Source organism: Mobula birostris, chromosome 3 (assembly GCF_030028105.1).
Source record: "Mobula birostris isolate sMobBir1 chromosome 3, sMobBir1.hap1, whole genome shotgun sequence".
In the NCBI taxonomy this organism is placed as follows: Eukaryota; Metazoa; Chordata; class Chondrichthyes; order Myliobatiformes; family Myliobatidae; genus Mobula; species Mobula birostris.
The window spans coordinates 40,757,993-40,785,405 of record NC_092372.1 but is presented as its reverse complement, the minus strand read 5'-3'; the positions used below and the strand labels follow the sequence as shown (position 1 = coordinate 40,785,405).

Sequence of the window (27,413 nt, the reverse complement as noted above, 5' to 3'; positions counted from 1 at the left end):
AAATTACATGAACTTATATTAACAAATTATACACCATTTATACAACAGAACAAAAAATAAACATAACATTAGTTCAAATTGAGGGAAATATAGTTTAGTAAGGACTTGATGGAGACAATGGGATGGTGTCCTGAACAGATTGATCAGACCTTCTGGCAGAATGCTTCATTGCCAGACCTCACCAACAGGAACCAAGACTTATCTTGCTGACAATGCAAGAGGCCCACTTCAAACAGATCCTTCCTGCATATCCAGACCATTACCACAACTGTATGCTGCCTGTGGACTGACTGTAATTGTGACGAGATGGTTGCTGTTGTCCACATAAAGAAGACAGCAACCATCTTGTTACTATTACAGTCAACCCACAGGCAGCATGCAGTCGTGGTAATGGTCTGGACATGCAGGAAGGATCTGATTGGGAGAAATATGGAAGGTCATGTTTCATGGCTCATCCTGAGAGAGAGAACTCTGATCTAAGGGCTGTTCCTGGGAACACACACACATGGAGATAGACATCAAGTGCTGCTTGCAGATGATCAACTCAGTGAATGATGCCCTTTGTTCTGCCCGAAGGTTAGTCTACCAGCACGTTAAGAAGTCCTTGGAGGAATGCTGCTGACTGGCACATTCCAGTGCAGAAGGATGCACTGATGCTTGGTGCAGCCACTGCAAAGGCTCAGTGTGGAAGGACCACAGTACAGGGTTCTTCCACTACTGGAGAGTGAGAGGTCAGGTTGGATGAGGAAGCTCCTCAATTATTGTAGCAGGGTACCACCCAAGGGGGGCACCCGAGTAACAACAGTCCTGTTGGTCTTAACAAATGCAATACACAGTGCTGAAAGCATTGACTGTGAATGTAAGAATGAAAGAGTTTGCATGCTTATTGTTGTAAATGATTTATTATAAAGTGTGTGTGTTTACACTATGTGTTAATTGGAGAGAGAGAGAGCTGGGGTCTTTGTATGCTAATGGGAGAGTGGGAACTGTGTTCCAAATGAATTTAATGAGAGTGTATGAACTAACATCTGGTGAGCCAAATAGTGAATCATTGGCATTCTGAATAGTTGGACAATGGATTATTGTTTTGCTGTACAAAATGTTTACTTCATTGAAATAATATAATTAATGGGAAAGATCTGCTCTTGCTGTTTCTTCTGACATGGTCTAGGATGGATGGTCTCACCCTGGAAGCAGCTATCTACACGCAAGTGTGGGTGTAAATTCATAGCTTGGACAGCTGGATAAACCCTGGCCCAAGGTTCACCAGGTGTAACCACTATCAGGCCTTTGAAAGATTGTGAATGTTTCTGAAACTCAAACATTCAATGGTCGTGGAGAAGGGAAAGGGGCTGTGAAAATTTTAAAGACATCACTTAAAATATTTCTTTTGACAAATGAATAACATATTCACACTAAAATTTTATACTGAATCAAACTGAAAATTAATGAAAGTAATTTCAGGGTGCAAAATGCTGCCCCCACACATGCTTTGCTCCGGATTATAGCATCTGCAGTCTTTCAGGTCTCTGTGAAAATTATTTACATAGACTGGAAAAAAAAATCTCAGCTTTCTCCCAACTGCCAATTTCCCCATTCATTTGAATGTGGTCCTCTGGGTGTGTAGGAGGCTTAAGCTGCATTGTTTCTGCATAGATTTCCCAGCCTAGGAGCTGCAATGCATGTGGAAATTCACATTCACATCCTGCAGGGACGCCTGATTATACTTAAATATAAGCACAACCATTTGCATGGAAAACCAGACCCAACATTTGATTAGACAGAAGCAGAAAAATTAAAATGACGCCATTGAAGTTCACAAATGCTTAACTTCATAAATTGTATCATTTTAAAATGATTGTTTCTACTTTGCCCAGAAGTAATTTTTTTATTTCTATTCTTCCTCAATAAAGCTATGCTTCTGTTTATTATATGTGGTCAACTGGAGAAAAAAGTTTTGATTCAATATACAATTAGAAAAAATGCAAAAGGATTACAGTGACAAAGTTTAAGACACTCACTGTTAATGTATTATTTTTGATGACCAATAATTGCTTGTCTGTTGCAATCTGTGCAGATGGAGTCAATGATAGGCTTTGAAAGGAGGCCTAAAATAAAGCGTGAAGAGGTTGTTAGTAAAGGTTTTTTTAAAACTGATCATTTCATCTGACAGGAATTCAAACGAAATGCAATTAAGACAAAAATAAATGTAAATGCAATCCAAATTGCCTTCATCCTGATATCTTGAGTGTAAATAAAACCATTATTTCAGCCATTTTGATCCACTCAATGTGCTATTATGAAATTATTGAAGATATTTAAAATTGTAAAGATCTTAGGTCCATACTGACAAATTGCAAACCAGCTCAGGCTTTGTCTCTTGCCAAAGTTGTTCCAGTACAATTACTACATTGGCAACTAGGTCACCATGTGGAAAATTCCTCATTTATATACAATTGGTGAAAAGTAGGGAAAAAAAAATCATTCCAACTAATTAATACCTAATGAGTCTACTCTCTCCCATAAAAGTACTGTAGGCAACACTATCAAGTGGAATTTACTACCACAACCTTGACTCAAATACAGACCAAACAATCACATTCTGGAGGTGATGTGAGGTGAAAGGGACTGCCCTTCACACCAATGCAAAATTTAACCAAGCGTGTCACCAAGCAGCCTGAGTAAAACCGAAGACAAAGACATCAAGGCCCTACAAGGCAGAAAACAGGAGTGTGAAGAAATATTCTCCACTTTGGATGCATGCCATGACAAGTTCAAAAAGCTCAACACTACCCAAGACCAAGCAGTTCATCTGATGCACACCCAATACCCCATCCTAAAAAGTCCATTCCAAACATCATGACTGCAAAGTTGCTGTCAAGTCTAGCAGCTACAAAGTGCACTGTAGTTGGTCAACTGGGCTGATCAAATGTACATCCAAAATTACGACCTCTACAATAAAGTACAGGAGGGAAATCAGCGGATCACAGTCTGCAGCTTCTCATCTAATTCGTATGTCATCCTACCTTTGAAATGTATCACTGCTCCTCATCATCAATGGATTTAAGACCTGGCATTCCCCACCCACAAACACTGACAGTGTACCCTCACCAGAAGGGATAGCAGTGAAAGGTAGAATATCACCACCCTCACAAGGGCAATAATGGGTGGGCAACAAATCCTATCTTGCCACTGAAGCTTATACCCTGAAATATGAATAAAAACAATCACCTTTATTGATATCTTAAACGTATTTTAATTAAATGCTATAAGTATGTAAAATGTAGAGTTTATGGTCCAGTCCGTATCAGGTAAAACCACTGAGCACATCTTCACAGAGCATTGTTGCAGGAAAGCAGCATCCATCATCATGCTCTCTTCTCGCTGCTGCTATCAGGAAGAAGGTACAAGAGCCTCAAGTCTCATAGCACCAGGTTCAAGAACAGTTACTACACCTCAACCATCAGGCTCATAATAACTACATTCACTTGTCCTATCATTGAAATGTTCCCACAACCAATGATCTCATTTTAAGGACTCTATCTCAGGTTCTCGTTATTTATTGCTATTTATTTATATTTGCATTCGCATAGTCTTCTACACTATGGTTGATCTTTCATATATCCTGATATCATTATTATTCTATACATAGATTATATCAGGGTTATATATGGTGACATACGTACTTTAATAATAACATTTACTTCCCATAACCTATGGACTCACTTTCAAGGACTCTTTGTCTCATGTTTTTGAGAGTTATTATTTATTTATTATCATTTTTTTTCTTTTGTAGTTGCATGGTTTATTGTCTTTTGCACTCTGGTTGTCCACCCTGTTGGGCAGTCTTTCATTGATTTTAGTATGGTTATTGAATTTATTGAGTATACTGCAAGAAAAATAATCTGTATATGGTGACTTACAGTATATATGCTTTGATAATAAATTTACTTTGAACTTCAAAATAAGTGGTGGATTCAGCAACATTCCTTATCTGTCTGGTTCCTTTTTATTGTATAGTTTGCAATGTCCCACTAAATATATTTTGGCCTTCCTGAACCATGCTAATATGAAAAGGGCAGCATGGACTAAACCACAGTTACTGCCGATGAGGTGGCAGAGCTGCCCATTTAGTATCAGTGCCATGGGTTATAGGGAAAAAAATTAGTTGTTGTTCTCACTCCTGGTTGCCAGGAATCAGTCCTTCTCTGATTACATATCTGCACGGAATTCAGGGAGTGGAAAATATTTGGTAATTATGAAAAGAACTAATAACCATATATAAGCATTCTTGTTTTCAGTTAAGAATTTTAATTTCTTGGAAGAAAACTAGTGTTCAAAGTTTGAACAGTACCAGTTTTTAACCTTTTCATTAACGAATGTACTGAAGATATGCTTTGCAAAATCGTTATTTTAAAAATGGTACAGGAAATGCAGCTTAATAAACTAATTCCATAACAGCTTTAAAATCTCACTGGTCAGCTTGCTGAATTAATGGCCTAAAATTGATCTCCCATTCTGTCTTCAGGGAAGTACTTTTATTAACTATTTGTAACATTTTCTGAGATTTTTATTGATCTTCAACAAGAATAAGAATGGGACATCAAGGGAGTTCAACAGAAATGCTACCACATTATATAAACACATTCAATTAATGGGCTTGATCAATCATAAAATTGAGAGCCATGGTTGTGTAACGGTGAGCATGACACTATTACAGCTTGGGGTATTTCAGAGCGTGGAGTTCAATTCTGGCGGCCTTCTGTAAGGAGTCTGTATGTCCTCCCTGTGGAACGTGTTGGTTTTCTCCAGGTGCTCTGGTTTCCTCCCATAGTCCAAAGACGTATGAGGTAGGTTAATTGGTCATTGTAAATTGTCCCAAGATTAGATTAGCATTAATCAGGGTTGCCAGGAGTTGCTGGGGCAGCATGGCTCAAAAGGCCTGAAGGGCCTACTTCACGCTATGTTGCTAAATAAAAATAAATAAAATTTAATGTAATGATGTTATGGTAATCGATACTTACACTTATAAATGTGCCCTCCCAGATTCTTGTCGTAATATTGATTAAATATTCTCTGTTCTTTCCAAGATTGTTGATTGTGCAAACAAAATTTTCACAATTGGCATTTTCACAGTTCTACAAAAACAAATTATCCTGGTAAGATTAAGCAACATTTTCAGCTACGATCTTTTCCATCAGATAAAAATAATTCTGATCACTTCCCTAGATGTAACAGCATTAATATAGGTCTGCGCACAGCTCTACTTGAATAGAAAGGTAGGGTGTCAGTTGTTTTCATTGATTATGTGTTGTGTTGTAGGATGAGGGCCATTGTGGTCTTTCCATGACCATGATGCCTCCTGGCAAATTTTTCCACAAAAGTGGTTTACCATTGCCTTCTTCTGGGCAGTGTCTTTATGTGACAGGTGACCCCAACCATTATTAATACTCTTCAGTGATTGTCTACCTGGTGTCAGTGGTCGCATCACCAGGACTTGTGATATGCATCAACTGCTTATATGACCATTCACTACCTGTTCGCAATCGCAATGCGTCACATGACCCTGATTGGGGTAGGCAGGGGGAAGGGGAGGGGGGCTAAGCAGGTGCTACACCTTGCCCAAGGGTGACCTGCAGGCCAGCAGAGGGAAGGCGCGCCTTGCACCTCCTTTGGTAGAGACACATTTCAACTCTGGCACCCAGTCAGTTGTTTTCACCAGTGTTTTATTTCTCTCCATTGATCCTGTCCAGAAAGCTAAAGGTTGGCACTCTGGCGATTAGGGCTCTCCCATGAAGATCAGGCAACTGATTCTTGGAAGAATTTCCTGCTCAGTGGTTCAATTTAAAAATCAGAGAATGCAAACGTTATACAAACTGAAATCCTTTCTCTGAGCAGTAGGATGCAGATGCAATTATCTCTGCTTCAAACGATGGATTTTTTCGCACTGATTCTGATGCCTGAATAGCTCTAGTTACTTCCTGCACTACTAGAGAAGATACCCAGGATCAAATAGTGCTGCATAAAGTACATTCTGTAACAAGGGCTTGGCAAGGAGCAATCACTGGAGAAATGCTTTAACCTTTATGAGAGACACATGAAGGACCAGATGTGCTCCATTTACTGGCTACATTCAAGCTGTTGGTCATCAGCTGACAGGAGAATCTTCCATGGACATATCCCTGACCAAATATATATCCAAATGCTTATTTATCCTACCTCCTACATTTCTGATTAATTGCAAAATGTCAGTGCATATTTACAAGTCAGATAAAGAAGAGCTTTGAATACCATCACTGGTAGTCCACGCGTCCTTTGGTCCACAATAAATTCTACTAACTGACTGACTAACTAACTAATTGTTGCATTCAACCCTGATTGCATCAAATGTGCTGAGAAGGCAGTCTTTCTCTTTTCTGCAAGCTCTTGGTTCCTTTCTTGGGAAATGGTGTAACAACTTGAACTTCCTCTTAGATATTCCCGCCATGCCTTTCTGCTTTACGTGGAGGGAGTTCCCTTATGCACATGTACTGTGTTGTGTCTACTTTAAATGGAGTACAACTTGACAAATGCATTTGCTCAATCATGAGGAAAGCATGTTGAAGAAACTGAACAAATGTGGCCTGTTGGTGCTGATCCCCAGACACCATCTCCCAGTGGCCACTTCTGTTAGTAACATGACCCTACATTTGTGTGGATGCACAGCTACCAACGCACTCATTCTTTCCATGAGCTGTAGTGGTGCAAACTGCACCTGACCACAGGTGGCAATACCCAAGACCCCACCTATCTGTGAAAACAATAGAAGAAAAAGAAATTAAAGAGTTTTCTATTTACTTAATTATGTAATAATAAATTTATTTTAAAATACTAAACTACCATTACTTCATTAAATACATAAATATATTGTGATATGAAGAAAAATAGACAAAAGGCTTTACTAAATTTATCTTTCCTATGAAGCTTGGTGACCCCATCCAAATAAACAGAAACAGGTGAGATGTGCTGACTCTGGCGAGTCTAAAACTGAGAGGGTAGATAAGGTGCATCAGACCCTTGGCTAGGCATCTCATGGAATAGCCCTGCGGTGTTCAGGCATAGAATTCTGGTATGTGCTGCCATATCCTCTGCAATTAGCTGACATTTCTCAACAGAACAATCCTAATTGTTGCTGTGTTCCAGACTAATAGTTTTACGTCTTGCCAAATGTTAGCCAAAGATTCAAATTTAATAAAAAGATGCTAACTTACCAAACCTTTCACATTTTCAAGACGTTCTTCTATAAAATTTGTAGAATAAGGTGAGTGTTTGATATCCAGATAATCTACTTTTTCTTTTAAGTCACAAATGAAGTTGCTTTCCTGCAATTATTTGAAAAATATCTATGAAATGAATGATCAATAACAGTAATTATCCTTATTTACTCTTTGTTATTCTCAAGTATGAAAAGTAATCCATAACTAATTAAAACATGATGGTTTATTTCTGGAACCTATGGCTTAATTGTTGCAAGTGTTACAGATTTTGCAAACATACTGAGGGGCCACAAGGCTCATGACAGACTTTAATCTTTAAAAAAAAACTCTCCCAAATGAATCTTACTGTATTTAATTTGTCAGGAATCTGTTTGGTATATGATTGGGTTAATTTTGATTTGAAATGATGAAATAAAACAGAATATTTGATTCACCTCTTCACTGTACATCCCTCCCAACACAATTCCCACTGAAGTCAAGTATGATTTTAGTCGACTATAAATTCCACCCCCCCCCCCCCACAAGTACAAGGAATTTCATTGTACTTGTGGGTCACAATAGCATTTTCTTCGCTTTGTTTTGTTCTTCATATAAACTTAAGTTGAAGCTGCCACAGGAAGGATTTTAATGGTGTTGAAAAACTGATAGCTATTAATTTCTTTATCCATGATAATTATGAGCATGCCATACCGGAATCGTGTTTACTCCAGTGAGATACAAAAGTTGACTTCTGTCTTTTGTGGTTACTGGTATCTTAACAGTAACGTAGACTGTCTGAATAGGGAATTGTCCAGTATTGACCTACAAAATACAATTTTTGTGGATGAGTTGTATCCTCAGTGGCAAGGTGTTCATCATGAGAACATTTAGAAATAGACTTGCTTCAGCACTGAATGGTCACATCAATGCCCTTGTATGTTCAATGCTATGATCACATAAAACTATTGTATCGCTGATTTTCTGTTTCTGTGATTATCAGTTTTATGGAATTAGCTAGAATTCATCAGATCAGAACAATCCAAATGGTACCTGTAATAACACTTGTGGTTAATCACACATCCTGGTGATTTAAGTAGCCTAGCTACTTCAACACCATGGTTACAACAGCATTCTAATGCAGAAAATATCACCCACTAGATCTCATCATGGAGCCATAGAGTTGTATGATACAGAAACCGGTCCTTTTCCCCACCATGTCCATATAGACCTTTTTGTCTATCTCAAGCAGTCAGTGGGATGAAGAGAAGTGTAACATAGAGGCAAAATTGAAAAGGGTGATGAATACAGGACTGAAGGTGTTATATTTGAATGCATGTAGTATGTGGGAATAAGGTAGATCGTTTTGTCGCACAGTTAGAGATTGGCAGGTAGGATGTTGAGGGTAGCTCTGTTGGTAAAAAAGTGAAATCAAATTCTTAGAAAGAGGTGATGTATCCTTCTGGCTAGAGTTATGAAGCTGCAAGTGGTTAAAAGACTCTGATGGGAGTTGTAGGAGCCATTAATCTGTTCTCTATCTGCATTGTATTCTGTGTTGCGCCTTTCTTATGGTAACTGCTCAGGAGTGTGGGGGTGACGAAAGTGAAGGGACTAAGTGACATCTTCCATGCTTTCTTTGTAGCAGTTTGTAGAAGCCGGAGGCTGACGGATGCCCTATCTTTTGTTGACTACTCAATAATGCTCAATCACGCTTAGGTCTCTTAAGTTTCAGCTCTTCAAGATTGTACATTGATAATTGCTAATAAATGATCAAATACATATCCTTGACTTTTAGAGTGATCCTTGTTGGAGTGAGGACGCATCATGTAAGTATAACAGAACAATGGGGTCCCTGGCAGCGGCAATGTTTTTGGATTTGGTTCACTACAGGAGTTATATACAGGTCTCCGAACAGTAGCCAGGATGTGGGATTGAAATTACAACAGGAGGTAGAAAAGGGGCAACATTACAGTAGTCATGAGGGATTTCAATATGCGGTAGATTGGGAAAAATCAGGTTGGTGCTGGACCTCAAGAGAGGGAATTAGTAGAATGCCTACAAGATGGCTTTATTGAGCAGCTTGTGGTTGAGCCCACTAGGGGAAAGGCAATTCTGGTTTGAAATTTGTGTAATGAATCTGTTTTGATTAGGGAGCTTAATGTAAAGGAACTGTTAGGAGTGAGGTTGTGTTGAAGAAGCAGGGAGCCTACAGAAGGACTTCGACAGATTAGAAGAATGGGCAAAGAATTGGCTGATGGAATACAGTGTATGGGCGTATGGTCATGCACTTTGGTAGAAGGAAGAAAGGCAGGATTCTCTAAAGGTTAACTTGCAGGTTGAGTCAGTGGTAAGGAAGGCAGTGCAAAGTTAGCATTCATTTTGAGAGGACTGGAATACAAATGCTAAGCTTTATAAGACATTAGTTGGACTGCACTTGGAGTATAGTGAGCAGTTTTGGGACTCTTATCTAAGTAAAGATGTGCTGGCATTGAGTGAGTCCAGGAATTAAAGGATTAGTATATGAGGAGCATTTGATGGTTCTGGGCCTTCTGGGAGATCATTCTGACAGGCTGCATCACTGTCTGGTATGGTGTGGGGGCTACTGTACAGGACCAAAAGAAGCTGCAGAGGGTTGTAAATTTAGTCAGCTCCATCTTGGGTACTAGCCTACAAAGTACCCAGGACATCTTTAGGGAGCGGTGTCTCAGAAAGGCAGTGTCCATTATTAAAGACCTCCAGCACCCAGGGCATGCCCTTTTCTCACTGCTACCATCAGGCAGGAGGTACAGAAACATGAAGGCACACACTCAGCAATTCAGGAACAGCTTCTTCCCCTCTGTCATCCGATTCCTAAATGGACATTGAACCTTCAGACACTACCTCACTTTTTTAATATATAGTATTTGTTTTTGCACAATTTTAATCTATTCACTGTACCTATACTGTATAAAGTATACTGAATAAGATTTACTTATTTATTTTTTATTATTAGGTTTTTTTTCTTCTATATTATGTATTGTATTGAACTGCTGCGACTAAATTAACAAATTTCACGTCACATGCCGATGATAATAAACCTGATTTTGTCCTCACCGGAGTTTAGAAGAATGAGGGGAGATCTCATTGAAACATATCAATATTGAAAAATCCTAGGAAGAGTGGATGTGGAGAAGATGTTTCCTATAGTGGGTGAGTCTAGGACTAGAGGGATGTCTACTTATAACAGAGAAGAGTAGGAATTTCTTTAGCCAGAGGGTAGTGATGTTGTGCCCTAGTTGTCTGCGTGATATTAAGCCAGGGCAATACAACATGGAGAGCAAACTGTTGCCCATGCAGGAGGCCCCCCCCCCTCCATGCAGCTGAGAAATGAATGGCAGAGACCAATGCAGTTTGGCACCAGCAGCATCACAGGAATTTCTAGTCCATGTCGAATTCAACATAGGAATGCCTTTGAGACTCCAGCTCTGGATTTTTCCCTTGGGGTTTACTCCGGAGCCTTCACCATGCATGGGTATAAGGGCAAGACAGTTTAGGTTTGAGATCATAGTTTTCCTTCTCCAGCGTGTGGTGAATCTGTGGAATTCATTGCAACAAAGGGCTGTGGAAGCCAAGTCATTGGGTATATTTAAAATGGAGGTTGATAGGTTTCTTGATTAGTTAGGGCATCAAGCAATATGGGGAGAAGACAAGAATAATGGGGCTGAGAGTGGTAATAAACCAGCAATGATGGACTAGTGGAGCAGACACGATGGGCCAAAAGGCTTAATTCTGCTTCTATGTCTTATGATCTTACATTTTTTGACCATCTCTGATAGCAGATGCTTCTATTATCCATAGCCATACTTTATTGATCCCGAGGGAAATTGGGTTTCGTTACGGTTGCACCAACCAAGAGTAGAGTACAGACACTAATCTTCATATTTTTCTGCTTCTGTTTCAGCTTCTTAATGTCTTTGTAAGGCTTTGTAAGTTCAGGATTGTTGATCATCTTCCACTATGGAAACCTGCTTGTTTCCTTCATGAAGTCCCTCAGTATAGTAAAAGGTTTAGGTTCTCCCTGTAATGAATGGGTTCCTTTTGTGCAGATATTGATAAGTTGATTTTGTTATAAGTCAGCAAATACAACCTGATACAGTAAGCATATCTCCACAGTATTGTAATGAATGGCAAAGTGTACAAGTCTGAAAAGAAAGAAATATACTAAAAATGGGGAGACCGAGGAAGCAAGCTTTGCCATTTTGTTATAAATGTAGGTGCTTATGTTGGACTTTTGAATTTAATAATGTTATGGAGCTCATTCATATGTCAGGATGTCCACAAGTTGAACGTTTTGTGCTCCAGGGATGGCCTGTATATAAATAGAAGTATTTGAAAGGTCACTTTAGTGAGTAACTGTTGAACTGCTATAGGTTTATTCTACCCCAAATGAAAAAAAGGAAACTCGTTGAAGTTCGAAATGAAAAAGTCAATCTACATGCAATAGGCCAAAAGGTCCAACAAAACTTACTTTGAGTGTAATAACGTATTCTGGACCAATATCCTTGAAGTCTTTGATTGTTTGTGGAACCTGTTTATCAGGATTGATTTCATAGAAATGCATGTTGCTGGCTCTGTAAAATCAAATATATTATAGATAAAGAATGGGACCTTTATTTTGCAACATGACTGTAAATTCTGATATAGCATGATGGACAGAGATCGCAGGGAAACGTGCTCTTCAGCCCATCAAGTCCATGCTGACCATGTTGGACAATTAGAATATAGAATAGTACAGCACAGTACAGGCCCTTCGGCCCACAATGTTGTGCCAACCCTCAAACCCTGCCTCCCATATAACCCCCCCCACCTTCAATTCCTCCATATACCTGTCTAGTAGTCTCTTCAACTTCACTAGTGTATCTGCCTCCACCACTGACTCAGGCAGTGCATTCCACGCACCAACCACTTCCTACATTAATCCCATTATTTTGCTTACCACAAGTTCACATCAACTCCCCCCAAATTCATCCACTAGAGGAAATTTACAGTGCCCAGTTGATGTAGGAGCCGATACACTTTTGGGATGTGGGAGAAAACAGGAACGTCTGGAGGAAACCCATGCAGACTCAAATGGGGGAATGTGTAAACACTACACAGACAGCACTTAAGCACAAGGTCAAAGCCAGATCTCTGTAACTGTGAGGCAGCTCTACCAGCTACACAACTGTGTAGCTACCATGTTCACTGATCATTTTCTGAACAATTATTTTAAAGAGATAGAGGAACATACAAAATAGGAGCAGGTGTAGTTCTTCAAACCATTCAGTTCTTCAAGATTGTTTTGCATTTAAACTGATCATGATCAATCCATCTCCACACCATACTCACTGTGTTGCCTTACCTCATGATTTTTGTGACCAATCAGGTAACACAGATTACACTCTATTATTATACAAATGTTTTCTTTTCAAATGTATATCCAAGATATTCAAGGACAACAGTTCACACACACGCCCAACAAATCAAAAAGGTGGGACGAGTAACCAATCTGATGTATTGTTCGGGTTTTAACAGGTAATTTGATAGTATAAAAACTGATGAGATTTCAGCACCCAATCACAATGGGTTGGGGTTGTATTAGAATGTAAAATGTTGAAATCTCAAACTAAGCTGCTAACCGTTTATCCCTGGGGTTTGTCTGTGACCAAACATTGAGTGCACAGCAACTGACTTGAGCTGCCGGAATCTGGAGCAAAAAAACCCCAAACTGCTGAAGGAACTCAGCAAGTCAAACAACATGTAATTAAAGTATGGGAATCTACAGCACATTACAGACCCTTCAGCCTATAATGTTGTGTCGACCGCGAACCTACTCAAGAAACTGCTTAGAATTACCCTACCACATAGCCCTCTATTTTTCTAAGCTCTATGTACCTATCTAAGTGTCTCTTAAAAGACCCCATTGCATCCTGTCAAAGTAAGGAAAAATATGTCTTCAAAGTTTTATTTATTTAGAGATACAATGTGCAAAAGGCCTCTCTGGCCCAACAAGCCACACCACTCAGTAACCCACCTATTTAACCGGAAGTTGGCATGCTTTGATAAAGTACTCTTTGCTACTAACTAGTGTGTCTTAGTAAGAATGTTGTGCTGATGCAGAGTCTTGACCAGAAACATCAACAATTGCTTTAACTCTACAGATAGTATTAGATCCAGAGTTCCTCCAGAGGTTTGTTGATTGGGACAGATTTTCCACCTGGTTTCCAGTGCTTCTATCAGAGTTTCCTGTGAACCATCAACAAACTGAAAAGGTCCACACCAATGAGAACTTGGGCCAGTGGCAGCATCATCCTCCCTGCTGTTATGTGTTAGCTTTCTTTGTTCAGGACTGCAGAATACTCATGGTCTGTCTCAGCACTCAGGACCATTGAAATGAATGGACAGCAAAACACCAGCCTGTAGAACTTTTCCGTAGATTTAATACAGTTAGTTAAAATATATTTAATTGCAAGAATGTTTATGTTAATGATTGCTTGTTGTTTGGACTGATATCTCAGCCTCAATATGTTACAGTGAGCATTCTTGAGGGCAATATCCTCCTCCTGTTGTTACTTAAGCAACAGCTTTTCCTCCATCATAAAGCCAACACACCGGATGTTTTCTGATAATCATGAGTGTTTAATTCTACTCACAATCTGTCAGGTAATGATTCAGTCTGGATGTATCTGGGCCAATGTGGCATGACTTGAATAATATTCAGGCCTCAGCAGTTCAAAGTCAAGCAACAACAAGTGTGTTCATTTAGATGTTGGTTTTGCTAATGATTTCCACTTTCCCCTATGTGAACACCACACAAAAAAAAAAGAACTCTGGTTTTAGTTGGAGAGAATTTATAGCTCATCTTAGATCAGATGTCAAAGAAATGCACTGCACTGAGGGTGTAGAAGGGCTGAGCGAGATAGTGGAGCAATAAAAGTATTTCCTTTTCATTGCATGTAGATAATTTTGCTCATTGTTCTGGAAAAGGTTGGATGCAGATGCACTGAACTAATAAAATAGAACGTTAGATGAGAATAGTGCGACTGAGATCTGAGACTGGTCCAAAAACAAAACCTGAATGAAAATATTGGAACTGGAAGTAGCAGGAAAGATGAATCATATTTAAAAATTGACAACAGAATCAAGAATGGAGATGAGGTAGGATGTAGGCTGGGTTAACAATGGAAAAAATATCTAACCCAATAGTCTTAATTTGGATTGCCACAAACATTAACGAATAATTAAAAGTAAAAAAAATGTGATTAGTATTTCTTAACAGCTCTTCAAGCACCATACCTTGAGAAGAGAACTTCAGCATCGTACTGCACCTTAAAATCAACTCTCTTTTTATTGTCAGAATCAGTTTCTGGTTTTTCAATACTCTCACTATAAAGTAAAGCAGTCATGTTAATAAAATGCAAAAATAGAAGCTATAGTGCTTTTAAAAGTATCATGAACTTTTTATATTTTTATTCACTGTATATACCTTACAGCATGGAAGATCATGTATGTATCCCTCTTTGGTTCATTAAAGTTGAAGTCAAAATTGACATCAAAAGATACCTATCAACAGAAGAAAAGTGAGACAATACATTTAATTTTAACGTTTCTCTAACATGTTTTATCGCAGAAAAATGCAATGTTGAAAACAATTTTGACTTAAGAATAGCACAAAGTGAAGACTAAAGATTGAGACAGTTTTAGACAAGAAAATTTTATAGATTGAAAAAGGCTAGCATATTGATACTGCAATCTAAAATATTAAAATAGTTTTCAGTATTTCCCCCCCCCCCCCACCTCAAAGGATGACCTCTCCAGGAACATTTGCTGTTGTGGAGCTGGTTAACAAATTTCATGAAATGCTGGTGATAATAAACCTAATTCTGATTCTGGCTTGTACTTTATGTCCTGTTGTATATTCTGATGCTTATGTATCTCTTTAAATTCAAAACTTCTATTTAAGGTTTCTGCAAAGAATACCACACTCACCATTAGTTTAAAATTGTATTCTGGGACATGCCTGTATTTCATTGTCCCAACTTGGTTTACTTGATCAAAGCTAAACTCATTTGGGTTCATAAGACAATAGGATGTGAGTAGCTAGTGTCAGAATAGGAAAACCAATTCTTTCATGACCAAGCCAACCAAAATCTTATTTCATTTGTTTCTTTGATATTTCTTACTCTTTTTCAATCTTTATGATGACCTTCTGTTTGGTGTACCTTTTTATCTTGACACTTGCATATTAAGAAATTGTAGATTTTATCAATATAGATTTTCCACCTGTTTTTTTTAAAAAAATTGGTCTACAATGAGATCTGTGCAGATTTAGCAATAGAAGTCTGTGCAAAAACCATACATCAGTGGTATTAAATACTTATCTCAAATAAACAAGAAAAACACCTTATCTCCTCCTCGTAGAAATGGGTGCCCAATGTCACAAGATATTGACTGGGGGTCTACAATCAAACATGAAACTGCAGCATTATCAACCTGTTAAAACAGAAAGATAAATACAATACATAAAATTTAAATATATGCATTTCTGTCAGTTGACAAATTAGTTGTCTAATACTGTATATGTTTGCTTTGAATAGCTATAAACTCTACTTCTGTTTAGATTGTTATATGCATTAAAAGTACTGCAATTCAGACAAAAGAACGAAGTTGCAGAAGAGCAGAATATTTCCAGCCGTTTATTTATTTATTGCTTAGGACAGGTCTCTGTCACACTTTATACATCCTTATCTGAGTGCTCATCAGGCAAACCTACAAATTTCTCCAGGCATCCAAGTACAGCTGGGGAGCAAAATGTTTGGTCGGGTAGTTTCACTTAAAGGGGTCCAGCAATTTAGCTTAATTTATGGTCTTGGCAGAGAAGTTGACAAATTTTCACAAGTTCCTCAACTGCTCACTGAGTCAAGTGTAAAACACTTGCTACTGAGTAGCTGGAGAAAACATTGCAGCAGGGACACTAAAGAAAGGTAGCAAGGTTGGAGGCTGAGTGGACACCTTCTATGCAAGTGCAGATCTCAGCGTAATTGAAGAGGTGGGTGTGCATTTCCTCGCTGAAGATGGTTTTTGTAACCATAACATGATACTAATGTTAACTATTAGAGACATGCCAACCTCTTTATCTAGCTCTCCACTTTAGCTTCCTCCCAGGTGATTCATCAAGCTTATCGAGCTGAAATATGGAGAGGCTGACCAGGTTGTGACATCTTTCACTGGAGTACAGGAGAATGAAAGGCTGTCTTAAAGAAGTGTACAGAATTTTGAGGGTATAGACAGGGTGAATGCACACAGCCTTTTTCCCAGAACTAGATGGCATAAGGTAAAGGTGAGAGGGAAGAGCTTTGATAGAAACCAGAGGGGCAACTTTGTCACCAAGAGGGTGGTCAGTATATGGAATGAACTATCAGAAGTGGTTGAGGCAGGTACGTTAACAGCATTTAAATAGGTACTTGAACAGGTACATGTACAGGAAAGGTTTATGAGCCAAACGATGGCAAATGGGACTAGTTTAAATGGAAATCTTGGTTGCCATGAAGCAGTTCGACTGAAGGGCCTATTTCCACTCTGTATGACTGTATGACTCTAAGCAGAAGTGCAAAAGACAAACATCTACCCTGGTATTTTTATTGCAGATATATTGTACTATATTGACACACACATAACAAATGCTCTACTCACTGATGAAAAAAAGATGTTTTTAGAAAACTGTATGTTGACTTTAGCATTAAATGCACTTTCCTTTTTGTTCTCTGTTTCTACATTAATGGTTGTCCGTTTGTTTTTGCTGCTAACAATGTATGGCACCATTCTGTTGGTAAAGATAACTTATTAATCTTAGTATGTATTCAGCAATGCCTTGTGCAAAATGTAAATTATATTCAAAAACATGCATAAGGTTCAAACACAATTGTTATTCAGAGAAATAATAATTGGTCTAACTTATTGTATCCCAGAATTAATCAATAAATGCATCTTAATAAAGTCACAAATTCACAGCGACATACGTAAAGAAAATACTGTTTCACTGCCTTGTTGGTATCTTACTTATTGGCCTTGACCCTGTCCCTGAGACTAGTTTGCAAAAGGAATGAAGGAAATTAATGAACCAAAGTATTTAACACCATCCCAGCAGTATGGTAATCTTTCTGGAATTAGCCCATTAAATAATGGAATCAGCATCAGAATCAGGTTCAGTATCACTGCCATATGTCATGAAATGTTGCTTTGTGGCAGCAGTATATTACAATATATAATATAAAATCTATAAAATAAGAAATATATATAAAACTAAATTAGTGCAAAAAGAGATTAAACTGAGGAAAAAAAAGTAGTGTACATGGGTTCATTGTCCATTCAGAAATCTGATGATGGAGGGGAAGAAGCTGTTCCTAAAACATTGAGCATGTGTCTTCAGGCTCCTGTACCTCCTCCTCCTCAGTGGTAGCAATGTGAAGAGGGCTTCTCCTGGGTGATGGGGTTTCTTAATGATGGATATTGCCTTTCTGAGGCATTGCCTTCCGAAGATGTCCTCAGTGCTGGGGAGGCCAGTGTGAAATGATAGAGCTAGACAAGTTTGTAACTTTCTGCAGCTTTTTCCAATCCTGTGCAGTGGCCCCTCCATACTAGATGGTGATGCAAACCGCTAAAATGCTCTCAACAGTACATCTGTAGATATTTGCTGGAGTCTTTGGTGACGTACTAAATCTCCTCAAACTTCTAATGAAATTTTGCTGCTGTCTTTGTAATTGCATCAATTGGGCCCAGGATAGATCTTCAGAGCTGCTGACATCTATGAACTTGAAACTGCTCACCCTTTCCACTGCTGATCCCACGATGTGGACGTGAGTGGTCCCTCGATTTCTCCCTACTGTAGTCCACAATCAATTCTTTGAACTTACTAATGTAAAATTAAATTTCACAATTTACCACTGTGGAATTTAAACTTGTAGTCTCTGTGTTATGACACCAATAAGAAATCAACTATATCCTATTAGTTTCTAAGCAATTAAATACTTTATACTTTATTGTCGCCAAGCAATTGATACTAGAGCGTACAATCATCACAGCTATATTTGATTCTGCTCTTCATGCTCCCTGGAGTACAAATCGATAGTAAATATTAACAATTTAAATTATAAATCATAAATAGAAAATAAAAAAGGGAAAGTAAGGTAGTGCAAAAAAACTGAGAGGCAGGTCTGGATATTTGGAGGATACAGCCCAGATCCGGGTCAGGATCCGTTCAGCAGTCTTATCACAGTTGGAAAGAAGCTGTTCCCAAATCTGGCCGTATGAGTCTTCAAGCTCCTGAGCCTTTTCCCGGAGGGAACAGGGACGAAAAGTGTGTTGGCTGGGTGGGTTGTGTTCTTGATCATCCTGGCAGCACTGCTCCGACAGCGTGCGATGTAAAGTGAGTCCAAGGATGGAAGATTGGTTTGTGTGATGTGCTGGTCTGTGTTCACGATCTTCTGCAGCTTCTTCCGGTCTTGGACAGGACAGGTTGTGATGCACCCTAGAAGAATGCTTTCTATGGTGCATTGATAAAAATTAGTGAGGGGTTTTAGGGGACAGGCCAAATTTCCTTAGCTTTCTCAGGAAGTAAAGACGCTGGTGGGCCTTCTTGGCAGTGGACTCTACATTTATTGCATTCGTTGTTAGACCATTGAACAGTATAGCTCAGGAACAGGCTTTCTGGCTCAAAATGTGCCAAACTAATAATGCAAAATTAAACTAACCCCTGCTACACATATTCCATATCCCTCCATACTCTGCATATTCATGTGCCTATCCAAGAGCTTCTGCAACACCTCTATTGTATGTTTCTCCACTCCCATTCCAGGCAACCAGCAAACTGCATAAAAAAAAAACTTGGCCCACATCTCCTTTGAACTTTCACTCTCTTGTTTAGTGCATGTCTGCTGGTATTAGACATTCGAAAAAGATACAGCTGTCTATGCCTCTCATGATTTTATGAACTTCTATTTGGTCTTCCCTCAGCCCTTCCTTCTCCAGAGAAAACAGCCCTAAGTTTGTCCATCCTCTCCTTCCCAGCAAACACCCTCTAATCCAGGCAACATCCCAGTAAACCTCTTCTGCACCTTCTGCAATGTCTCCACATCACTCCTATAATGGGATGAACAAAAATGAATGTAATAACTGGAGTTTTGTAAATATGCAAAATAACTTCCTGACTCTTGAACTCAGTGCTTCAACTAGTAAATACAAGCATGCTACATGTTTTTTGGTCCCAGGCATTAAATAACTTGATATTGTTTAGATTTTGAGATACAGTTCCTGACTCAGATTCCTAATTGTGATTTTGTATTGTCTAAAGATAGACAATATTGATCATTTGTAGGGGGGCGGGGGGGAAGTGGGTGGGGGCTGGTAAATGTAGAGAAGGCTCCAGAAATAAAAGATGTTTTTCTTCCCCCATTGGAACACAGAGTCAGAAATCAACACTGTAGATGTCCTGATCATTGCACTTGGAAGGTAGGTAAACACTTCATTGTTGTGATAGAAAGCTTCCCGGATTGCAGCAGTAGCTTGATGTTGATCAGCCACGAGGCTCACCTTGTGAGACTGCTGGGAAATGCAAATGGTGTGAAACTCCAAATGTCAAGTTTGCGCAGGTTCAATCATCTGTAGCTATCATTCGCAGGAAAAGTCAAAGTTGTAATAATCAATGTGGTCTTTCTTAAAAAGTTAGGAATACAGGGGAACCTCAAAATGAAAAATGTGAAAGAACATGTTGGTCTTCCCCAATTAATAATTGATTTTCTTTGTTTCTCAATAAATATTAAAAGTAGTAATATCAATGAGCGACAGATACATATTCTCACCTGCTGCTGGGGTTAATCATATGAACTTTAATTACAAGATCAGTTACGCATTCTTCATCATCACCACAGTCTTTGGAGAATGGAACCTATATCAACAGTATAAATTAAATACTAAATTCTGTCTGTACATAAACAACTTATTATCCATGAAATCAAAGTGGGGTTCTTTCAACTCACAGAAAACTGTCTGGATCTTGCTGTGTAGACATCAAGAGAGGGCCCAGCTTCAAGCTTTTGTGGACCAAAGTCTAACCGTACATCAATTGGGTTAACAATATCTCCAGCATCCTCGTTTTAAAAAATTGAAAGCCATAGTTAGACAACATCTAGCAATATGCAAAATATCCTCTAAATGTATAGAAATACATGATTAATATAAGGAATAATTTTTTAGAAAATTGTATAGAATAGTGTCATAGCCAGATAACCACTTCTTCACAGTACCAGAGACCCAGGTTCAATTCTGAACTCTGGTGCTGGATGTGTGGCATTCATACTTTCTTTAGACACCTCATTGGTATGCTCCGGTTTCCATCTACTTCCCAAAAATGTGCAAGCTCAAAGTAAATTTATCAAAGTATGTACAGTATATGCTTCCATCTTGAGATTCACTTTCTTAGACCATAAGACGTAGGAACAGAACTAGACTGCTCAGCCCATCTAGTCTGCTCCACCATTCCATCACGGCTGATCTCAGATCCCACTCAACCCCATACACCTGCCTTCTCGCCATATCCTTTGATGCCCTGACTGATCAGGAAACTATCAACTTCTGCCTTAAACATACCCACTGTACTCTGTGGCAGAGCATTCCACAGATTCACTACGCTCTGGCTAAAAAAAATCCTCCTTCCCTCGGTTCTAAAAGGTCACTCTTCAATTTTAAGGCTGTGCCTCTAGTTCGAGATACCTCTACCATAGGAAACATCCTCTCCATCTCCACCCTGCCTAGTCTTTTCAACATTTGATAGGTTTCAATGAGATCCTCTCATATTCCTCTTAAATTCCAATGAGCATAGAGACAAATCTCCCAAATGTTAACCCCTCATATGTTAACCCCTTCATCCTTGGAACCATCCTCATGAACCTACCCTGGGCTCTCTCCAATGACAACAAATCCTTTCTGACATATGTTGACAATACTTCAAGCGCCACCTGGCTAGTGTCTTATGAAGGCTCAGTGTTATCTCCTAGTTTTTATACCCTATTTCCCTTGAAATAAATGCCAAAATTGCAATTGTTTTCTTTACCACAGACTCGAACTGTAAATGAACCTTCTGGGGGTCTTGCATGAAGACCCCTAAGTCCCTCTGCACCTCTGATGTTTGAACCATCTGCCCATTTAGATAATAGCCCACCTTATTGTTCCTTTTACCAAAATGCATTATAATACATTTCCCAACACTGTATTCCATCTGCCACTTTTTTGCCCATACTTCCAATTTGTCCTGCTGTAATCACATTGCTTCCTCAGCACTACCTAACCTCAACCTATCTTCATATCATCTGCAAACTTCACCACAAAGCTATCAATTCCACTATCTAAATCATTGACAAACAATGTGAAAAGCAGTGGTCCCAATACCGACCCCTGAAGAACACCACTGGTCACTGGCAGCCAACCAGAAAAGGCCCCCGTTTATTCCCACTCACTGCCTCCTGCCTGTCAGCCATTCCTCTATCCATGCCAGTATGTTTCCAGTAACACAATGGGATTTATCTTGTTAGCAGCCTCATGTGAGGCACCTTCTGAAAATCCACGTAAATGACATCCACTGCCTCTCCCTTGACAACTCTGCTTATTACTTTCTTAAAGAACTCAAACAGATTTATCAGGCAAGGTTACCCTTTACAGAAACTATATGACTGACTTATTTTATTAATAGTCTGCAAGAACTCTGAAACCTCATCCTTAATAATAGACTCCAACACTTTTCCAACCACTGAGGTTAGGCTAAATGGCTATAATTTCCTTTCTTTTGCCTTCCTCCCTTCCTAAAACGTGGAGTGACATCCAGTCTTCCGGAGTCAAGTGATTCCTGACAGATCAGGACCAGTGCATCTTTTATCTTTTCAGCAACCTCTCTCAGGACTCTGGGAAGTAGTCCGTCTGGTCCAGGTGACTCATCCACCTTAAGACCTTTGAGTTTGCCTCGCACTTTTTCCTTTGTAATAGCAATGACATCCACTCCTGCTCCCTGTCACTCACAGACCTCTGGCTCATTGCTAGTGTCTTCCACATTGATTCCCTTTAATCCATTATGATAATGATACATCTGACTTATGTTTCTCCCTCTCAAATTGCAGTATAAATTCAATCATATTATGATCACTGTCTCCACAGGGTTCCTTTACATTAAGCTCCCTTATAAGATTTGGGTTATTACACAACATGCAATCTAAGACAGCCTATCCCAGAGTAGGCTCAAGCACAATCTGCTCTAAAAAGCCACCTCACAGTCATTCAAATTTCCTCTCTTGCAACCTGTCACCAACTTGATTTTCCCAATCCCTTTGCATATTGAAGTCCCCCATTACAATTGTGACATTACCCTTTTCACATGCCTTATCCAGCTCCCTTTGCAATCTCAACCCCACATCTTGGCTACTATTTGGAGGCCTATATATGATTCCCAGAATGTTTTTTTAACCCTTTCATTTTCTTAACTCCACCCACAAAGATTCAACATTCTCTGACCCCATGTCATCTCTTTCTAAAGATGCAATTCCATCTCTTACCAACAGTGCCACACCACTGCCTATGCTTTCCTGCTTGTCTTTTCAATACAAAGTATATCCTTTGATGTTAAGCTCCCAACTATGGCCTTCTTTCAACCACAACTCAGTGATGCCCACAATGTCATACTGACCAATCTCTAATTGCGTCACAAGTTCGTCCACTTTATTCCTAATGCTACGCGCATTTAAGTATAGCACCTTCAGTTCTGCATTCTTCACCCTTTTGAATTTTGCCTCTGTGGTCCAACTTAACTCTCTGCTCTGTCTGCATTTGTACCCAATCATTAGCTTGTCCTTCCTTACATTCGTGTTACACCCATCATCTACTTGTATACCTGCTGGATCATCCTCAGCTCTATCATACTGGTTCCCATCCCCCTGCCATATTAGTTTCTTGCAGGCATTCACAGTAGAACAACAAAATATAATAGGAATCAATGAACATTACACACAAACACTGACAAACAATGTGCAAAAGACAAATTGTGCAAACAATAAGTAAATAAATACGGAGGATTATTGTCCTCTGCGAATTGATGCTAGTGTGGAATCTGTGGGAGGAGGGGGTTGAAGATGAGCATGTTGAAAGAATAAGATAACTGTGGGACTGTCACCATGACTCAGTGGGTCAATGGATCTATTTCTTTGCTGTATGCCTTTCTCTATAGTCTTTAAGGATGTTTTACATTGTTTTTTGGTTTTGTAGTCATGTTTGGTCTTCATATAAGCTGGCAGTTATAGTAATCAAGTGTGAGTGAAATATTATTGCATTTATAGTGAATAACTTAATAATGTACTTACCTGGACATAAAAGATGAGATCATTACATTTTAGTGAGTTCCCAACTGTACTGTACTTCTTCATAGCCCGGTCATGGTTTTCTTGAAATAATGCTCGTGAACTAACACGAGATGACTTGAGATCTGCATCCAGTGTTAGGCTATACATAATATCTGGTGATTTTGAAAAGGATTCTTTTAATAAGATATTTCTTTTTGAAAGTTTACATCTACTTTACTACTAAAATTATGCAACTATTTAATAGATTGCTTCCACAAGACAAATTATTAAAATTTGTTTGTATTTTAATGCAGATATACTGTATAGTCACAGTCATAGAACACTACAGCACAGAAACAGGCCCTTCAGCCCTTCCAGTCTATGCCAAACAATTAATCTGCATGGCCCTATGGAGCTGCACCTGGACCATAACCCTCGATACCCTTCCCATCCATATACTGTGTACCCTGATGGGAGTTATACACAGGCTGCCAAACAGGAGCCAGGAGGTGGGATACAAATTACAAAGGGAGATTAAAAAAGGCATGTCAAAAAGGGCAATGTTATGAAAGTCATGGTTATTAATATGCAGGTAAATTGGGAAAATCAGATTGGTGCTGAATCCTGAGAGTGTCAATTTGTAGAATGCCTACAAGATGGTTTTTTGGAGCAGTTTGTGGTTGAGTCCACTAGGGAATTCTGGCAATTCTGGATTGCATGTCGTATAATAAACCATACATGATTAGGGAGCTTTAGGTAAAGGAACCCTTAGGAGGCAGTGAACATCATATAGAAGTCACCCTGCAGTTTGAAAGGGAGAAGATAAAGTCAGATGTATCAGTATTACACTGGAGTAAAGGGAATTACAGGGGCATGAGAGAAGAGCTGGCCAAGTTCATTGGAAGGGGACACTAGCAGAGATGATGGCAGAACAGCAATGGGTGAGTTCTGGAGAGTAATTCCCAAAGATGAAATAGTATTCTAAAGGTAGCCATGAAAAGTCAAAGACAGCATAAAAGTAAAAGAGGGGGCATATAATGTAGAAAAAACTAGTGGAAAATTAGAGGATTCGGAAGCATTTAAAAACAAAAAGAAGGTAACAAAAACATTAGGAGAGAATTAGCTAGCCAATAATATAAGAGGATACCAAAGGTTTATTCAAATACAATATATAAAGAGTAAGAAGGTGAGAGTGGATATTGGATCACTGGAAAATGCTTCTGGAAAGGTGGTAATGCGGGACAAAGAAATGAATGACAAACTTAACAAATATTTTGCAACATTCTTCACAGTGGAAGACACTAGCAGAATACCAAAAATTTGAGTGTCGGGAGGCAGAAGTGAGTGTAGTTGCGATTGCTAAAGAGAAGGTTCTTGAATAACTGAAAGTTCTGAAGGTAGACAAGTCCTCAGAGTTCTAAAGGAGGTAGCTGAAGCAATTGTGGAGGCGTTTGTCATGATCTTTCAAGAATCACTAGACTCTGGAAGGCTTCCAGAACTGGAAAGTTGCATATGTCACTCCACTCTTTAAGGGAGGGAGGGAGGGAGGGAGACAGACAGACAGAATACAGGTAATCATAGACAGTTAGCCTAGTGGAGAAGGTAGGAAAACGAAGTTGCGAGGGATAATAAATCAGTCATGATGGAATGGTGGAATAGACTCAATGGGCTGAGTGGCCTAATTCTGCTTCTCTGTCTTATGGTCATATGATCAATTACTGTAAATCTGCTGTGACAGGACATGACAGCTAAGTTACAAAATTTGGTTTGCTCGCTCTGCTCCTTGCTGGTTTATGTTAAGGTGTAAGTTACTTGTTGATGGAGAAAGTCACTGAACAGCAAGAATGGTAATAAAAACAGGAAACAAAACAAAAATGCACACAAGTTAGATCACAATTATAGTGACCAGTTAGGATTAATATTTCAGGTCAACAACTCTTCATAAGGAGTGGGAAAAGTTAGGGCTGGACCCTGCTCTAATCAATTACAGTACCATGGAAAGGAAGAACAATCAGAAGGGAAATGATGAAAGATAACTCTATATTTGAGAGTGAGGTTAATTATGCTTGGTAAATTAGGTAGGAATGTGAGAAATAAAGAGTCAAAATAACTAGTGAAGCTGAAAATGACAAACTCTGAACATTACCACCGACCACTTGTCTTAAAAAAATGTGAGGTATGTATGGCAATGCTTTGAAATCATTAAACTCATTAAGTCCCAAAGGTTGAAATGATTATGATTAAATAATCACTTGCCATTCCATGAAGGTGCATTAAATCTCATTAGTGATAGGAACTTATAGGCCAGTTAACCCAAATCTGTTGTCAGGAGGGAATCGCAGGATATTTAGAAAATCACAAGACCATCGAGAACTAAAATGAAATTGTGTTCAATAAATTTGAGAGTTCTTTGAGTTGAAACAAACAGGGTAGATTAAGGGGAAAGTAGATGTAGTGTGTAAGTGCCAAAAGGTTATTCCACATGACAGATGTTTCCAGGTTTGGGGGTACTGTAGTTTATTGGTATGGATAGAGGTCTAGCTAACTAACAGTCTTATCTGAGTTAGGCCAAGCAGTAATTTTTGGGTTGGAAAGGAGAATGCACCATGAGCAGTGTGTTCAGTACATTGAAGTTGAAAAAGTACACTTAACTTCCTGTCATGTCTGCAAAGAATCTTCAGAAATTTAAAAAACTATCTCAATATGTCTTGCATGGGGTTCCTTATCAAATGCTTTGCTGCAATCCATATACACTACATCTACTGCTCTTCCTTCATCAAGGTGTTTAGTCACATCCTCAAAAAGTTCAATCAGGCTCGTAAGGCACGAGTTGCCTTTGACAAAGCCATGCTAACTATTCCTAATCATATTATGCCTCTCCAAATGTTCATAACTCCTGCCTCTCATGATCTTCTCCATCAATTTACCAATCACTGAAGTAAGACTCACTGGTCTATAATTTCCTGGGCTATCTTTACTCCCTTTCTTGAATAAGAGAACCCTCCAATCCTCTGAGACCTCTCCTATCCCCACTGATGTTGCAAAGTTCAGTGCCAGAGGCTCAGCAATCTCCTCCCTCGCCTCCCACAGTAGCCTGGGGTACCTCTCGTCCGGTCCCGGTGACTTATCAGCTTGATGCTTTCCAACAGCTCCAACACATCCACTTTCTTAATGTCTATATGCTCAAGCTTTACAGTCCACTGCAAGTCAACCCACAATCGCCAAGATCCTTTTCCATAGTGAATACTGAAGCAAAGTATTCATTAAGTACCTCTGCTATCTCCTTCAGTTCCATACACATTTTTCCATGGTCACACTCGATTGGCCCTATTTTCTCATGTCTTATTCTCTTGGTCTTCTCAGACTTGTAGGATGCCTTGGGGTGTCCTTAATCCTGCTCACCAAGGCCTTCTCATGGCCCATTCTGGGTCTCCTAATTTCATTCTTACTCTCCTTCCTGCTAGCCTGATAATCTTCTAGATCTCTATTATTATCTAGTTTTTTTGCACCTTTCGTAAGCTTTTCTTTTCTTCTTGACAATATTTTCAACAGCCTTTGTACACCATTGTTCATGTACCCTACCATCTTTTCCGTCTCTTTGGAACGTACTTAGGTAGAACACCACACAAATATCCCCTGAACATTTGCCACATTTCTGGCATACATTTCCCCAAAAACATCTGTTCCCAATTTGTGCTTCCAAGTTCCTGCCTGATTGCTTCATATTTCCCCTTACTCCAATTAAACGCTTTCCTAACTTGTCTGTTCCTATCCCTCTCCTATGGTA

At 39.1% G+C, this 27,413-nt stretch overlaps 1 protein-coding gene across 3 annotated transcripts in view; it reads right to left on the bottom strand.

Annotated features, from left to right (window-relative positions):
• The window catches only part of LOC140194983 (integrin alpha-2-like), a 177,920-nt gene that overhangs the window by 6,326 nt on the left and 144,181 nt on the right, over positions 1-27,413 (bottom strand). For 2 of the 3 annotated variants that reach the window (XM_072252497.1, XM_072252496.1), the window contains exons 17-28: positions 23,648-23,799; positions 20,285-20,395; positions 20,108-20,193; positions 16,944-17,073; positions 15,654-15,743; positions 14,737-14,813; positions 14,547-14,636; positions 11,740-11,842; positions 7,947-8,057; positions 7,251-7,361; positions 5,025-5,138; positions 2,022-2,108 (exon numbers count right to left, since the gene is read on the bottom strand). In XM_072252497.1, coding sequence (XP_072108598.1) covers positions 2,022-2,108; positions 5,025-5,138; positions 7,251-7,361; positions 7,947-8,057; positions 11,740-11,842; positions 14,547-14,636; positions 14,737-14,813; positions 15,654-15,743; positions 16,944-17,073; positions 20,108-20,193; positions 20,285-20,395; positions 23,648-23,799 — 1,262 coding nt within the window. Of the gene's footprint in view, positions 1-2,021; positions 2,109-5,024; positions 5,139-7,250; positions 7,362-7,946; positions 8,058-11,739; positions 11,843-14,546; positions 14,637-14,736; positions 14,814-15,653; positions 15,746-16,943; positions 17,074-20,107; positions 20,194-20,284; positions 20,396-23,647; positions 23,800-27,413 lie in introns of all 3 variants that reach the window. The other variant, XM_072252498.1, reaches the window with a different exon arrangement.